Raw genomic sequence first — 16,548 nt, forward strand, 5'->3', positions numbered from 1 at the left:
TTATCCAGTCACCTGGAGCCTTCCTCCATCCTGAGGGCCAGTACGTGCCAGCATGCTCCCCTGCAGACTCCACACACAGCTTTGATTGTTAAACAGTTTTAAAAGCTGTGCCACTTTGATGAAGAGAGGGAGGGAGAGAAGGAGGGAGGGAGAGATGTATTATTTTTTTTTTCTTTTTCAAAGAGAGTCTTGCTATGTAGCCCAGAATGGCCTCAAACTCTATCCTCCTCCCTTGTAATCCCAGCACTTGGGAGGTCTTGCTGCAGTTTTCAAATTAATTTATTGAAATCTTATCATGTTTATTGATTGCATATAATTTTTATCATTTTTTTTTAGTTTTTTTTATACCATGTGTTTGAGTGTTTGCCTACACGTATGTAAGTACACCACATGTGAACCTGGTGCTGGTAGAGGCTAGAAGAGGGTGTTGGATCCCTTGGAATTGGAGTTACAGATGTTTGTGAACCACCATGTGGGTGCTGGGAACTGAACTCCTGTCCTCTACAAGAATAGCAAGTACTCTTTTTTGTGTGTGTGTGTGTTTTTGAGACAGGGTCTCCCTGTAGCCCCAGCTGGCCTGGAACTCACTATGTAGACCAGGCTGGCTTTGAACTCATAGAAATCTGCCTGCCTCTGCCTCCCAAGTGCTGGGATTAAAGGCATGCACTACCACGCCCGGCTGCAGGTACTCTTTTTAAAAAGAATTATTTTATTTTTTATTTTATGTGTGTGAGTGTATTGCCTATATGTAAGTATACCTGTGTCATGCAATGCCCAAGGAAGTCAGAAAGGGTGTTGTATTCTCCTGGAACTGGAATTACAGACGGTTGTTAGCTGCCATGTGGGTGCTGGGAATTGAACCTTGGTCCTCTGAAAAGCAGCCAGTACTCTTAACTGTTGAGTCATCTTTCCAGCCCCCAAACAGCAAGTACTCTTAAAGATTGAGCCATCTCTTCAGTTCTATGATTTAAAAAAATATATTACTTATTATTCCTATTTTATGAGTGTTTTTCTTGAATGTATGCAAGTATACCCATGTTGTGCAATACCATGGAGGTCAGAAGAGGGTGTCAGATCCCCTGGCACTGGAGTTATAGACAGTTGTTAGCTGCCATGTGGGTGCTAGAAATTGAACCTGGGTTCTCTGTAAGAGCAGTCAGTGTTCTTAACTGCTGAGCCATTTCTCCAGCCCAGCTCCATGCTTAAAAAATGTATTTATTTGTTTGTTTTATATATATTTTACATGTATGAGTGTTTTGTCTGCATGTATCTAAGTGCACCATGTGTATGCCTGGTGCCTGAGGAGGGTGTCAGATATCTTGGAGCTGGAATTACAGATGGTTGTTAGCTGCTACATGGTTGCTGGTAACCAAGCCCAGGTCATCTACAAGGGCATCAAGTACTCTTGACTGCTGAGCCATTTCTCCAGTCCTACTTATGATTTTTAAAAAATGTACTTTGTGTCCTTTGTAATTTTTTTCTTGGTTGTATATATTTTTTATTTCAAGTCTCAAAATTATTTATTTTTATTTTATATGTATGAGTGTTTTGCCTTCATGTATGTAGTACACCCTTACATGCAGTGCCCACAAAGGCCAGAAGAGGGCAAGGGATTTCCTGAAATGAGTTATGGGCAGCTGTTAGCTGTCATGTGGTGCTGGGAACCAAACCCACATCCTCTGCAAGAGCAGCCAGCGCTCTCCAGTGCTTTATTGTTAATATGTCTTTTTTTACTTGGAATGTTAGCCTTGTTTGATCATTTTTTTATTCCATTTTTTTCTTCAAGTTTTGATATTGTTAATGGAGTGTTTTGCTCTGTGAAAGTTATAAATATTTTTATAGCCTTAGTGTTTACACAATCTTTTCATTTAGAGCTTCTGAGTTTTGAATTATGCTCTAAATATTTGCCTATATATTATTTCAGTATTTTCTTTACATTTAAATTCATTTATGTGGAATATATTTTGAACCAAGAAATGAATCTTAGTCCTTTTAACTGGGTCTGGGACAGTAGCACTCATCAAAAGGTAGAAAAAAGGAAGAAAGAGACACTGTCAGACACCACTCTGCAGCTGGACATCCTCACAAACTGAATCTTCTAGGGTTTATAAAGGAGAAAACTCTTGAGACACATGGTTTCCCAGAAGAAAAAAACTCAAAGGAATAACATGTGGCAAAGGAACTAGTGTTTTCAGAAGCAATATTGAAATGGCAAAACTCACTTTTTTTTGCATGTGTGGTATGAGCATTAAATTATGACTCTAGGCTAGGAAAGAAAAAGGAAATGGAAATAAAATATCCCAATTTGGTATGTTTCAAGTTTATGTTAATTACTGAGATCAAAAGACTGGCTATACTCATGCTTTAAGAAACTTAAAAAATTATTTTGCTAACTACTTATCTTACAATCATGTGAATGATTCTCTTTTGAAACTTTAACATGTTGAAAACAACTAAGTCCCTAAGAATTAGTACACCCATTAAGACTCAGAAGAAATTAGAAATGTGGTATTTTTGCATAACCAGTAAAGGAAATTCTTTTACTAAAAAGCGAGGACTTGCGATTTCCCAGATGCCCCTTTGGGTCCAGTTCTCCTCAGGCTCAGGGAGGGCTATGATTAGGTGGGGTGATTCAGTAGGACAGTACAGGAAGTGCTCTCCCCAACCTCCCACCCCCAATTTGGATGGTTGATTCAGATGCATTTTCCATGCAAGCAAGTCTTCAAAATCTCCTGTTTTATTTAGCATTTACAGGGAGGGTGAGTGGGTATGTACAAGTCTGTGGGAGCACATGCCTATGCATACACATGTGGAGGTCAGGGGAGAACATTCAGTGGTAGTCTTCTGCTATTTTTCGCTCCGATTTATTTATTTATTATTAAGACCTGAAGCTTGCCATTTTGGTTAGGCTGGCTGGCCAGTAAGCTCCCAGGATCTGCCTGTTTCTACCCCCTACCCCTGCTCCCACCCCCTACCCCACCAAATGCTGAGGTTACAGACATGTGCAGCCGTGTGAGGCTTTTATGTGGGTGCTAGAGATTTGAACTCAGGTCCTTTTGCTTTTCCAGCAAATGCTCTTATCTACCGAGCTATCTCCTAAGCCCAATACTTGAAGTTTTGATAAGAATATAAGAATGGCTATATTTCCTTTACTTATTAGATGATATTTTTTAACCTTAATACATTGTCATTTGAATTTTTTGAAGGAGGTTCTGGGGATTGAACCCAGGGCCTCACCCACGCTAAATATTCCCTCTACCATGGAGTTATACTCCTAACCCTCTTTGGAACTTCTTTTGCAACAATTGAGATGAGATTTTGCAATCGATGAAGAAAAAGAACCCACCTCATATTATTAGCACTGATTTTTCAAAGCTGCTGTCTAGATATGACAACAACAACAATTAAATGTGACAAATGCTAGTTTTGTAATAATCCTCCATAGATACCAACAAATATATTCTATCATTCCCATCTCATAGATAAGGTAAATCTCAGGTTAAGCAATGTATCTCAGATCACACAGCTGATAAAAAAAAATGAAAGAACCCAAAACAAGGACATCTGGTCTACCTTCACCTCTGCAGTATGTCTTGGGTAATTCTTTTCCATCTGCTTCTGAGATAATTTTTCCAATTTCCTAAATGTGAACTCCTCCTCCTCTTTCTCTTTCTTATCCTCTTCTGCAAGTCAAAAGTTTCTATATATAACTATGTAGCCAAAGATGGCCTTGAACTTGTGATCGTCCTGCCTCAGCCTCCTGAGTGATGGGATCACATGCCTGTGCCACTACATCCAACTCTCTTCAAGTTTTTACTCCTAGTCACATTGCTGTGCTTAAATTTCTTTCCATCCAATCAGCTGTGTTGAATTGCGTTTTCAATAGAGTCTTGTCTTGGCAATCTCCCTCTGGCCTGATGGGTTCTTGTGGGAAGCGAGCACAGCTGAGCCAGCCAAAGATGGAGCCCTGGCTGGCTGCCAAACCTCGTGCTGTTTATTCTAAGAGGGCTGGCTGGAATAGATATGAAAGGAGTTTTCTGAGTTCACATTTGTTTTTGTTGTTAATTAATTAATTAATTAATTAATTAAATGTGTATTAGTGTATTGCCTGCAAGTATGTAAGTGCACCCCTGTTGTACAATACCCATGGAGGCCTAAAGAGGGTGTTGGATTCCCTGGAACTAGAGTTACACGTGGGTGCTGGGAACCAAATCTAGGTCCTCTGCAAGAGGAGCCAGTGCTCTTAATCCCTGAGCCAGCTCTCCAGCAATTTTTAAAAAATTTACTCTTATTGAATTTTTGTGTATTTCATACAGAATATCTCAATCTTAATCATCTTTATACCCCTGTCCCCACTGACACCTTCTTATAGCCCCCCTCCCACTAGAACCCATATACTCTGTCATTTGTATTAAAGCCCACTGTGTCAAGTCATTGTCTCTACACATTCCCCAGTGCAAGTCCATCCACTGAGGTCTAGTCAGCCTATCTAGGGTCCCTTGTTTTAGGAAGATCCGCTCTTCCTCACCCAGCAGTAATCAGTTACCAGTATTTCTTCAGCTAAGATTGGAGTCTGATGTTCATTTCCCCAGTACGATGGACTGGATTGAATTTTGTCTGCTTGAGTTTGCATGGGACTTGTGTATGCTGACACCATTGATGTCAATTCATATGAGTAGGGTCCCAGGAGCTTGTAGGAGTCTGTTTCCATATAGTTGTACACCTCCTCTCTGGCTTTTGAAATCTTTCTACCCTCTCTTCCAAGATGACCCCTGAACCTTGGGTGGGTGAAGTTTAATATAGTAGTCCTGTCCAAGGACCAGCATCCTGCAGACTCTTAATCTCTACGGTTTGGCTGTTTGTGACCTTTTGTGTTCCTGGCCTGAGGGAGCTTCATTAATGAGAACCAAGAGATTCATTAGTGTCCTCTTCTTTACCTCTTCTATGTTCCAGCATTTTTTTTATTGTTGTTTGTTTTTGAGACAGGGTCTCCCTGTAGCCCCAGCTGTCCTGGAACTCACTATGTAGACCAGGCTGGCCTTGAACTCACAGAGATCCACTTGCCTCTGCCTCCCAAGTGCTGGGATTAAAGGCATGCGCCACCACGCCTGGCTGTTCCAGCAATTTTTAAAGTTGAATTATAAATAGTTTCGTAGTGCTTTATTCACTTGATTGCTTCCATAGCTTTAATGATTGCTGATTACTAAGAAAAGAGAGGAATAAAGGAGAGATGCTACTTTTGGGTTGAAGAACAACCTAATCATTTCTCTGTGTGATGAGGATACTTGGAATCAAGCCAAATTCTGAATTCTCGTTTCTTAGCCCCAAAGCTGTGCATAACTACCCATGTATTCCAGCGTTCTGGGCTGGTTTCTTTATCCTGAACTGGGATAAGTCCAGCCTTCAATGTGCCTCATTAGTGTAGTGTAGGTAGCACATCAGACTCATAAATCTGACCTTTGGTGTTTTGAGGATGAAACACCAAACACGACAGCCTTGGATTGTCATGTCTAGCAAACAACCACTCAGTAGTTTTAGTGTTCTTCCTTTAAAACTTGACTATTTCTTTTATCTTTTTTTTTTTCGGTCTTTTTTGAGACAGGGTCTCCCTGTAGCTCCAGCTGTCCTGGAACTCGCTATGAAGACCAGGCTGGCCTTCAATTTACAGAGATCCACCTGCCTCTGCCTCCTGAGAGTGCTGGGATTAAAGGTGTGCACCACCACGCCCGGCTTATTTTATTTCTTTTTCTAAAAAATATTAATTTATTTTTATTTTGTGTGTGTGAGTATATTGCCTGCATATGTGTGAGTGCACCCGTGTCATGCAATGTCTCGGAGGTCAGAAGAGGGAAGTTGGATTCCCCTGGAACTGGAGTTAAGGACGGTTCGTAGCCACCATGTGGATGCTGGGAATTGAACCTGGGTCCTCTGCAGCAGAAGTCAGTGCTCTTAACTGCTGAGCCATCTCTCCAGCCCTGACTGTTTTATTTCTTAAAATTATAGAGGATTTATTACAAATAATGGTATAACAGTTTAAATATCTTTAAGGGTCATTGAAAGTCCTTGGGTATAATATAATCTTTAGACATGATGAAACTGTCTTAGTTCCCTGTGTATCTCTGACTTCACCACAGCTGGAGTTTTGAAGACTCTTGTTACAGTTTGTGGTTGACAGAGTCCTGTGGCTATATCAAAATACACGAGAAAAATCAAGAGGAAAGCTTTACTTTAGCCCGTAGTTTCAGAGGTTTTGGTCAGGTGGCTTCATCACTTTCAGGCAGTATGAGACAGAAGTATCATGGCAGAAGGGCAAACAAAGGAAAGCTGCTCATCTCATGGCAGCTGGGAAGCAGAGAGACAGAGTCTGGGGACAAGGTATATGCTTCAAAGGCAGACCAGCCCTTAAAGACCTACTTCTAAGTACCCCCTCTTAATAAATATGAACCCATAGTAAGCTATGAACGCATCACTGGGTTAATCCATTGATAAAGTTAGTGCCCTCTCCATAGTACCACCAGCTGTGGAGACCAAGCCTTTAACACATAGGCCTTTATGTGGGGGCGGGGGCACTTAATACCCAGACTGTAACACAGCCTCATGAGGGTGGAAATCCAGACTATCCCAGGTCTTACCTGGCATAGGTAGGGGAGGTCTCAGATTTTTCTAGGATGTTTGGCTGGAGTAGGGCAGGGATCATCTAAACATTTGCTATTTCACTTCCCGTCTACTCCCTCCTAATTTTGTGGCCTCTTCTTTAATTACGGTTATATTACGGATATATTAGTGGAGAATGCCATGAGGCAGGCCTCTTCCCATTTTGTGTGACTGTCGGGAAGCCACAGGATTTTATATGCATACCCACAACCTACTGAGTCCATTTAGTGTTTGTGTATACATATTTAGGACTGACCACTTGGGATTGGATAACCTGTCAGGGAGCTTGTTCCTTGAGAAAACTGATTCTCCCTCTCTCAACAGCCATTGATTGCCTATAGCTCTTCATCTACATGTGGGGCCTTGTGAAATTTCTCCCATCCACCCTGGCATGTGTTACCTGGAAGTTCCTTCAACCACTATGGCAGCAAGCTATAGTCCCACCTCCTTCCCAAGTTCCTGGAAAGGAGTCAGGTGGGGGGATCCAGTTACCCCTCCCATCCAATCAGTCGATCTTAGCTGCATGGGGGGGAAGGGCTAAGGATATATTAGTGGAGAATGCCATGAGGCAGGCCTCTTCCCATTTTGTGTGACTGTCGGGAAGCCACAGGATTTATGTTTGGGTGTGGATTTTCCAGTACAACCATGAATTGGTGGAGGGGGGCATTCTTTTGTAAGTAAATCAGCACCCCAAGCTCAGTTAGCAAGGTCAATAAACTTGTTAGGATTTTCCAAATGGTGGTTTTGGAGAATTCTTGCCTTGGGTTGTCATAAGGACAGTGGGAGGAGGGAACTGGATGCCACATGTACCTTCCAGCAGTGAATTTGAGCTTACAGCATGTCAGCTAGTATTGTCATTGTGCAGGTCTTGTTTAAGAAAACATATAGTTAGCATGGTGGTGCACACCTTTAATCGCAGCACTCAGGAGGAAGAGGCAGGTGGATCTCTGTGAGATCTGTGAGATCCAGAGCATAGCCTGTTCTACATAATGAGTTCCAGGCCAGTTGGGCTACAGGGAGACCCTATCTCAAAAAAAAAAAAAAATACTCCCCTCCAAAAAAAATGTTGACATTTCATGGGTACAGCTTCTCTGTCATGTCTAGGTGTCTAAAGATATTATGTAGCAGCAGGTGTCCTGTAGCCTCAAATATTTGATCCTCCTGCCTCAGCCTCTGAAGATTGGGATTACAGGTGTGTACTACCATGCCCTACTCACTAATTCTTGAATATATAACCAAAGTTCATTTAAGAATCAAGATAAGGGGCTAGAGAGATGGCTCAGCAGTTAAGAGTACTGACTACTCTTGCAGAGGACACAGGCTTGGTTCCTAGCACCCACATGGCAGCTAACAACTGTCCATAACTCCATTTCCAGGGGATCTGACACCCTCTTCTGGCCTCTGTGGGCATTGCATACCCAGGTGCACTTGCATGCAGGCACAACACTCATACATACAAAATAGAAATAAATAAAAATTTCAAAATCAAGACAAAAAACATCCCCACACATATTATTGATAGGTATTTCTAAAGTGTAAGGCTGAGCAGAAAGTCCTTATTTCCATTTATATGTGTAAAAGGAGCTTTGGCATGTTAATTATAAAGTCATTCTTGTGACCTCATTGGAAATTCATGCAGATTGGCTTAGTTTAGTTACAGTATATATTTGATAATATACAGTACATATCTGTCCTATGTACACAGCATATGAAAGCCAGGCATGGTGGCATATGCCTTATAGGTTCCAGGACTCAGGAAACAGGCAGAATTACTGTGCATTCCAAGTGAGCCAAGCTACATGTAGCAAGACCCAGTCTCAGAAAACAAAACCAGTAGGGCTAGAGAGATGGCTCAGTGATTAAGTGTGCTGGCTGCTCTTTCAGAGGACCTGGGTTTGAGTCCCAGCACCCACATGGTGGCAAACAATGGTCTGTAACTCCAGTTTCAGGGGATCTGATGCCCTCTTCTGACCTCCACAGGCATTGCATGACACAGGTGCACTTACATACATGTAGGCAATAGACTCATATACATAAAATAATAAAAAAGATTAAAAGAAACAAAATAAGCAAACTAAGATAAATACATGAATATTTGTGCTCAATAAAATGACATCCTAATAAAAAATGACAGTTTATTATTTGAATGTTTCACAATGTCAACATCAAGCTAATAAAATATGATAGGCTGAATTCCTCATTGGCAGAGCCAGTTGTAATTCTCTTGAAGGTAAGCCTTTCATACATAAATGAGTCTTCTATTTTGTAGAACATTCATCTTTACCTAGTAGAGAAGCCTCCCTGTGACATGGAGTAGGTCCATGTCACACAGCATGGTTTGACCTATCTCCAGTCCTGCAGGACTGAGAGGTCTGGGTTTCAACATTCTTCCAGATTTGACACGTCAAGATACAAGCCCAATTATAATCTAGAGAGCAGTGGAAGGCATGCTTCCATTTGAGTTGGTATTTTTTTCTTCAATGGTATATACAATTTTATTCTTTTAAAATATTTATTTGTACATGTAGGAGTGTATTGCCTGCATGTATGTAAGTACACCCAGGTCGTGTAGTTCCCACAGAGGTCAAAAGACAGTGTTGGATCCCTGGGACTGGAGTTACAGATGGTTGTTAGCTGCCATGTGGGTGCTAGGAACCCAGCCCAGGTTGACTGCAAAAGCAGCCAGTGCTGTTAACCACTGAGCCATCTCTCCAGCCTTGGTATTTGCAATTTCAAAGAAAGTCAAATGTTTCTGTTTAAGGTTTCCACATGTTGTGATTATGAGTTCTCTTCTGACAGGGTTTTAAGAGGTGCTTCTCTGTGGTCATTAGGATCAATAATGCCCAGGTTCAGTGTATCAGTAAGGGGGTTGGTAGCATAGTGACCCTTTAAAAGGAAAGACATAGGAAAGGAGACTATTTTGACAAACAGGATCTGCTTTGTATATACATGCCATAGGCAAACACAAAATTAAGATTGTTATAGTCAGGAAATATTTATTTTCACTAATCTGTGTGTATGTGAAAGAGAAGGGGAATGAGAGACAGAAAGATTATTTTTCACTTAAATAAGACTGTAACTTCCTGAGAGCTCTCTAACTGGTTAATATAATAACTTGGATAGTCAGTCTTTTTAATAGGAATGGTAAGAACATTTATTCTATCTATTCATGAGAAACTGAAGTAGGCTATCACTTAATGACCAAGTAGGACATCTGTTTAGCCAGATGTTTTAGTTGAGAGAAATGGAAACATGATTCTGAATTGATAAATAATGCTGGTTATTCTTCCTTATCTGGGAGGTTGAGCCAAAGTTTACATAGAGTAAAGATGGGGTCTGGAAAATTTTTGAAAAAATTACATAAATGCAGATAAAAATAATAAAGTCAGTTGGCAGCCATTTTAATAACTATTTACAAAACCTTCTGTTGCTTCACCCGCCAGCTCACATGCAAGTGACCTGCGTCACACCATCTTCCTGGTCAAACTGTCCATCATCCAGTTCCCGGAGGACGCTGTCACTGCTGCTAAACCCGGAGAAACTGCTGCACTGTGCTGGCTGCCCCTCCTTGGTCCAACATTCTCTGGAGGTAGAGAGGAGACCCTCCACGGGCAGGGCCTGGGCTTCTGCTGGTTGGGATGCGTTTGTGTCCAGGCTGACGGTCCTGGTGTTCACTTTGTTTCTGTCTTCACCTTTCAGAAGGCGGCTGGCTTTCCTCTGAAACACAGAGATTGTTAATCAGGAGATAAGTGTGTCTCCTGTGCCTCTTCTCTCACCAACACGGCTTCTCTGCCTGAAACTTCTCTTACTTCTCTTCAAAATCCTGCTCACTATTGGTGCTGGGGATATGGCTTGGTGCTAGAGCACCTGCCTAGCATGCTCAAGACCCTGGGTTTCATCCTCAGCACCAGCAAGAAAGAGCCTGCTCACCTTTAAGGACTAGTCCTGCTCCTCACTTCTACCTGTCTTGCAAACTCTCTGTTCTTGGCTTGTCATTCTCACTGGCAAGTGGGATGTGTACCTCTTTGAGGCCAGAAATGAGTTACAGTCGTACTTGGGGAACAAAGCAAGGTAGAGTGAATATGAGTACATTTTCGTTGTTGGTGTGTCTTAGTTACTTTTGATTGCTCTGATAAAAACACTGACCAAAACCAACTTGGGGAAGAAAGGGCCTATTTAGGTTGCAGCTCATAGTACATCATCAAGGGAAGCCAAGACAGGAACTTGGCAGGAACCTGGAGGAATGCTGCTTATTGGCATGCTCCCCTGGCCTGTGCTCAACTTTTCTTTTTTAAAAAAATATTTTATTATTTTTATGTGTATGTGTGTATTGCCTGCATGTAGGTAAGTGCACCCGTGTTGTGCAATGCCCGCAGAGGACAGAGAGAGAGGCTGGCGGATCCCCTGGAACTGGAGTTACGGACAGTTGTTAGCTGCCATGTGGGTGCTAGGATTCAAACCCGGGTCTTCTGCAAGAACAGCCAGTGTTCTTGACCGCTGAGCCATCTCTCCAGCCCCAGTGCTCAACCTTATAAAACACAGGACCACCACAGTGGGCTGGGCCCTGCCATATCACTCAACAATCAAGAAAACACCCCACAGACATGGCCACAGGCCAGCCCAGTGGAGGCAGTTCCTCAATTGTGAGTCCCTCTACCCAGGTGTGTCAAGTTGACAACTAAAGCTATCCAGCAATGGTGTTAGTTGCTATCTAAACAGTAGAAAATGTGCTTTGGTGGCTGCCTTGTCTCATGTCTTAGAGGCCTGTCCTGGAAAATTCAGACTAGGTTTATTTTGAATGAATGATTGGAGTTTCTTTGGGGTCCAAGCAGATCCCTTTCCTTGTCCTGCTACAAACTGCATCTCCTCACAGGATTATTGCTCAGCAGTTTGATCTAGCTCATTCATCAGACCCATAGTTTGTGGGTGTTTTGCAAATAAATATTCACTAAGGGCTGCCAATGCCTTAGGTACAGATCAAGATGAAGGACATATCTCTGCTAAGTAAACTTAGGACAAAACAATTTAGATTAAGTTACAGAAGGAGCTCAGGGAGGAGAATTCAAGGTGATTTTACTACAAGAGCTTATTTAACACTATGAACATATACTGGGATATTATCACCTGGGTACATAAAGCTGAATAAGATAAAGATAAAATTATAAGTTGTTGCCTTTTTCCCAATTACAAAGACTTTATTTATCCAAGATTTGTTTATATGTTTGTTGAAAACTAAGATTAGATTTTCCTAAGTGCAAAAACTAAAATTATGGGGACTGGAGAGATGGCTCAGAGGCTAAGAGGACTGTCTGTTCTCACAGAGGACTTGGGTTTGGCTCCCAGCACCCACATGGCAGCTAACAATGATCTGTAAGTCCAGTTCCAGGTTATCTGATGCCTTCCTCTGAGCTCCACAGGCATTGTACAACATGGGCATATTTACATTCATGCAGGCAATACACTCATGCAATGGGGACTGGAGAGATGGCTCAGAGGCTAAGAGGACTGTCTGTTCTCACAGAGGACTTGGGTTTGGCTCCCAGCACCCACATGGCAGCTAACAATGATCTGTAAGTCCAGTTCCAGGTTATCTGATGCCTTCCTCTGAGCTCCACAGGCATTGTACAACATGGGCATATTTACATTCATGCAGGCAATACACTCATGCACATAAAATAATATAACGTGCACCACCACCCCTGGCTTTTTTTGGTCTTTTTGAGACAAGGTCTCCCTGTAACTCAGCTGGCCTGGAACTCACTATGTAGACCACGCTGGCCTTGAACTCACAGAAATCTGCCTGCTTCTGCCTCCCAAGTGCTGGGATCAAAGGTGTGTACCACCACGCCTGGCCTAATAAAATATATTTTTAAAAAAGCTAAAATTATGAAACTCTTAGAAAAACATAGGTATCAGGTACCTAGGGTGGTCTTATACAAGCTTAACTACAGGTTTGTTGAACTGTAGTGTACAAAAATATAAAAGTATTTTTGTGGTAAATACAGAAAGTAAACAAACAGCTCCATTAGATTAGATTTGAGGGCCAGAGTGGGATGTAACTTGTCTGTCACATTGTATATGAAGATGGAGTCCCTCAGGTGTGGGATGGAAAGGAGGGGCTCAGCAGTGCCAGGGCAGTTTGTTTTTGTTTTCTTCTTAGCCTAATTATTGGAGTCTATGCACAGGTTTAAGGAAAGGAAAGTTTGATGGGTCCTTCTTCAGCAAAGGCCACTCCGTGGGTCCAAGTTGCAATTAGTTCTGTGCTGCTCCCATTTTCCATTGACACCCTTGTATTCATCAATTGTAAGTGTCCGATCTTTCATCCTTGATCCTTGCCCTTTTAAATTCCTGCTCACCCAATGTGCTGAACTTAATATACATACTGGGGCCTGAAATTTTCTTTAAGATATGTACCATATTTGGGAATGGCCATTACCCAGCACAGGGCCCTGGTCAGTGAGGATGTAGTCTTTTTGCTTCAGACAGGGCTGAACATTGTTGCTAGCTTGAGCTTCCTCCAGCCTGGCTATCAGGGGCCTTGCCCTGGATCTGTTCTTTCTCAGTGGCAACAAAGCCAAAGGTGAAATTTGTAATCCTTTATTATTTACCAGATAACAGAGGCCAACTTTCATTGTAACAGGAATTTCCTTAATAAAAATTGGATACTAAAATTCATAGTAATTCACTTTTAGATAAGCATTAATAACAGCCATCAGTTATAAATCTGAAATATTAGATGACAAATATTTAACACTGTACCTCTAAAAGATTTCAAACATATTTTTTCCTTGCTGTATGATTATGAAGTTTAATTAATATGGGGCTGGAAGGGTGACTCAGTGGTTAAGAGCACTGGCTGCTCTTGCAGAGGCACCTGTTTTGGTTCCCAGCATCTACACAGTGGCTAACAACCACCTATAACTACAGTTCCAGAGGATCTTGCCCCCTTTTCTGACCTCTGTGGGCATTGCACGACATGGGTACACTTACATACATGCAGGCAATACACTTATGCATATAAAATAAAATAAAAAATTAGTTTAAAAAAGTTTAAGAGCTGTGGTGTGGTAGTACACACCTTTAATTCCAGTACTCAGGAGGCAGAGATAGGTGGTCTCTGTGAGTTCAAGGCCAGCCTGGTCTACATAGTGAGTTCCAGGCCAGCTGGGGCTACAGGGAGACCCTGTCTCAAAAAGACAATAAATAAATAAAATATTAAATCAGTCCCTGATTCTTCAGAGGCAGGATCCACAACTGGAGTGGCTGGTCCCACTAGTGCATTATAAGAAATGGCTAGGGATAGGAACAATAATTGGATTAATCTCACAGGTGTCATACTGAATGAAAAAAGCCAGTCTCAGAAGGCTGCAGACTGTATTCTATTTATACGACATCCTCAAAACTATGCCATAGAGGAACTGGAGAGATGGCTCAGCAGTTAAGAGCACTGATGGCTCTTGCAGAGGACCTGGGTTCAGTTTCCAGCAACACATGGTAACTCACAACCATCCAGAAGTTCCAAAGGATAGAACACCTTCTTCTGTTCTCTATGAGCACTGACTGCATCACATGGGTGCAGTTACATAGATGCAGGCAAAACACATTTCCTTTGATAATCATTTATAAGAGATAAAGTTAAAAGTATTTGATTCCTGGGGCTGGAGAGATGCTTAGCAGTTAATAGACTATACTGCCTTTGCAGTCCTGAGTTCAGTTCTTAGCACTCATGTGGGTGGTTCAAAGTTGCCTGTTATATTAGCTCTAGGGGATCTGATTCCCTCTTCTGGACTCTGGGGCACCTGCATTCATGTGCGCATATACACAAACATACACATATACATATAATTTTAAATAATAAAAGACATTTATTTTTTTAATATTTTATGTGTATGAATGTATTGCCTGTGTGTACGTAGGTGCATCTGTGTCGTACGAGGCCCACAGAGGTCAGAAGAGAGCATCAGATCTGGAGTTATGAACAGTTGTTAGCTACCATATGAGTGCTGGGAACCAAACCTGGGTCCTCTGAAGCACAGTCCTTAACCACTGAGCTATTTCTCCAGCCCCCAGAGATAAATATTTAACAGTATTTGGTTTCTACTAACTCAGAGTAGGGTTGTCATCCATTGTAGTCTCAGAGTTGACAATAAATATGGAAAGGATTCTGAAGGCTTGAGGTGGGAGAGATACACAGACAGAGCTTGCTGACCTCCCTACATCTCCATTTCCTCTATAAAACATGAGGAACGTTAGCACAGACTCAAGGGCTCTCAGGATTTGCTCTGGAAACATATAAAGTGTGTCTGGTATAAGGTTGGGTAATGAGAGGTTATTGTGTTCACAGGAATGTTTTCCTTTCAATACCTGATCATTAAATTCTACTTACTATATAAAAAGACTGAAGAAAAAACTCCAAATGGCTCTGTATTTTTTTTCAGTTAAAAAACATTCAGTGGTTATACAGATGTGTTTATCAATGAGTTTTGCTATTCCAAAGCATACACATACCTCTAAAGCAATAAGGGAAAATATTAACAAGTATTTAATTAAGTGGAGAGGCACATTGGTGCTTATTATTCTAGCCTTTAAAATTTCTACATACTTGAAATTTTTCATAATTAGAAAGTTGGGCAAAATTAAACTGAAAACATTAGTCATAAGCAACATTTTTCTATGTTGATTGTTAATCAGTAAATAGTTACTAAGCTGCTCTAACAAAAAAGATTGAGTAAAGGGATTTTGCAAGATGGCTCAGCAGGTAAGAGCACTGGCTGCCAAGCCTGACAACCTGAGTTTGATCTCTGAAACCCACGTGGAGAGAACCAACTCCACAAATCTGTCCTTTGTCCTCTCACACACCATAGCATGTGCACCCCAACAAACATCATACACACCCACAATAACAAGTAAACAATAATACCCAGGAAAGAATGGCTTAAACACAGTAGAAAGTCTTTCTGTCTTGTAATAGCTAAAGATGGGCAGACACTTGAGGATGGCAGAAAGGGCTTTTTGGCCTGGATCAGCCTTGTTATGCTCAGAAATGGGCTCTTGCCTGTGGACCAAGGCTCCTGTACCAGTTGGTACCATGCCCAGTAAAGAGAGGTAAAAAAGGCATTCCTAGTATACGCCAAGGCTGTGAGATCCAAATCACAGACATCATCCCTTCTCATTTTGCATGGGCCTGAGCTTACTTTTCTCTCCACACTCACTTGCAAAGGAGGCTGGAAAATGTGGTCTGGGCAACCACAGTGGTACTACAGTGAAACACCACATGTCCAACGAAACATTGTAGGGTGTGGGAGGGAGAAAGTTCTGTCACTGAAAGAAAAATGGAGAGACCTCCTGGAGGACAGGAGGTGCTTGTTTTTTGTCTTTTTGAGACAGGGTCTCCCTGTACCCTAGATGGCCCGGAATCTGCTATGTAGACCAAGCTGCCCTCAAACTCACAGAGATCAGCCTGCCTCTGCCTCCTGAGTGCTGGGATTAAAAGTGAGTACCACCACACCCAGCTTCTCAGCCCTATTTCCTTTAAGATATTAAAAAATGATTAGAAAACTTCTAGGGAAACATGTTCACGAAAAGTTAGGAAAAGAGGGGTTGGAGAGATGGCTTGGCAGTTAAGTGCATGTGCCAGCTACAGCTACATAATGAGACCCTATATTAAAAAAAAAAAAAAAAAGCCCTTTGTAGCCATATTTCCTTTAAGATATTAAAAAATGATTAGAAAACTTCTAGGGAAACATGTTCACGAAAAGTTAGGAAAAGAGGGGTTGGAGAGATGGCTTGGCAGTTAAGTGCATGTGCCAGCTACAGCTACATAATGAGACCCTATATTAAAAAAAAAAAAAAAAAAGGCCTCTTGGGGAAACTCTATAGCGCAGCTCTCCGCTC

The 16,548-nt window shown here is 41.7% G+C and overlaps 1 protein-coding gene across 3 annotated transcripts in view; it reads right to left on the minus strand.

The window, feature by feature from the left end:
* Nucleotides 1–10,039: 10,039 nt before the first annotated feature.
* Nucleotides 10,040–16,548, minus strand: part of Rftn2 (raftlin family member 2) — a 75,493-nt gene continuing 68,984 nt past the window's right edge. For all 3 annotated transcript variants that reach the window (XM_008848300.3, XM_029553624.1, XM_029553623.1), the window contains one exon: nt 10,040–10,371. In XM_008848300.3, the coding sequence (XP_008846522.1) occupies nt 10,099–10,371 (273 nt within the window). In that variant the 3' untranslated portion in view covers nt 10,040–10,098. The remainder of the gene's footprint in view (nt 10,372–16,548) is intronic.

The sequence above is a fragment of the Nannospalax galili genome, unplaced genomic scaffold, assembly GCF_000622305.1.
Source record: "Nannospalax galili isolate Female #2095 unplaced genomic scaffold, S.galili_v1.0 scaffold1024, whole genome shotgun sequence".
In the NCBI taxonomy this organism is placed as follows: domain Eukaryota; kingdom Metazoa; phylum Chordata; class Mammalia; order Rodentia; family Spalacidae; genus Nannospalax; species Nannospalax galili.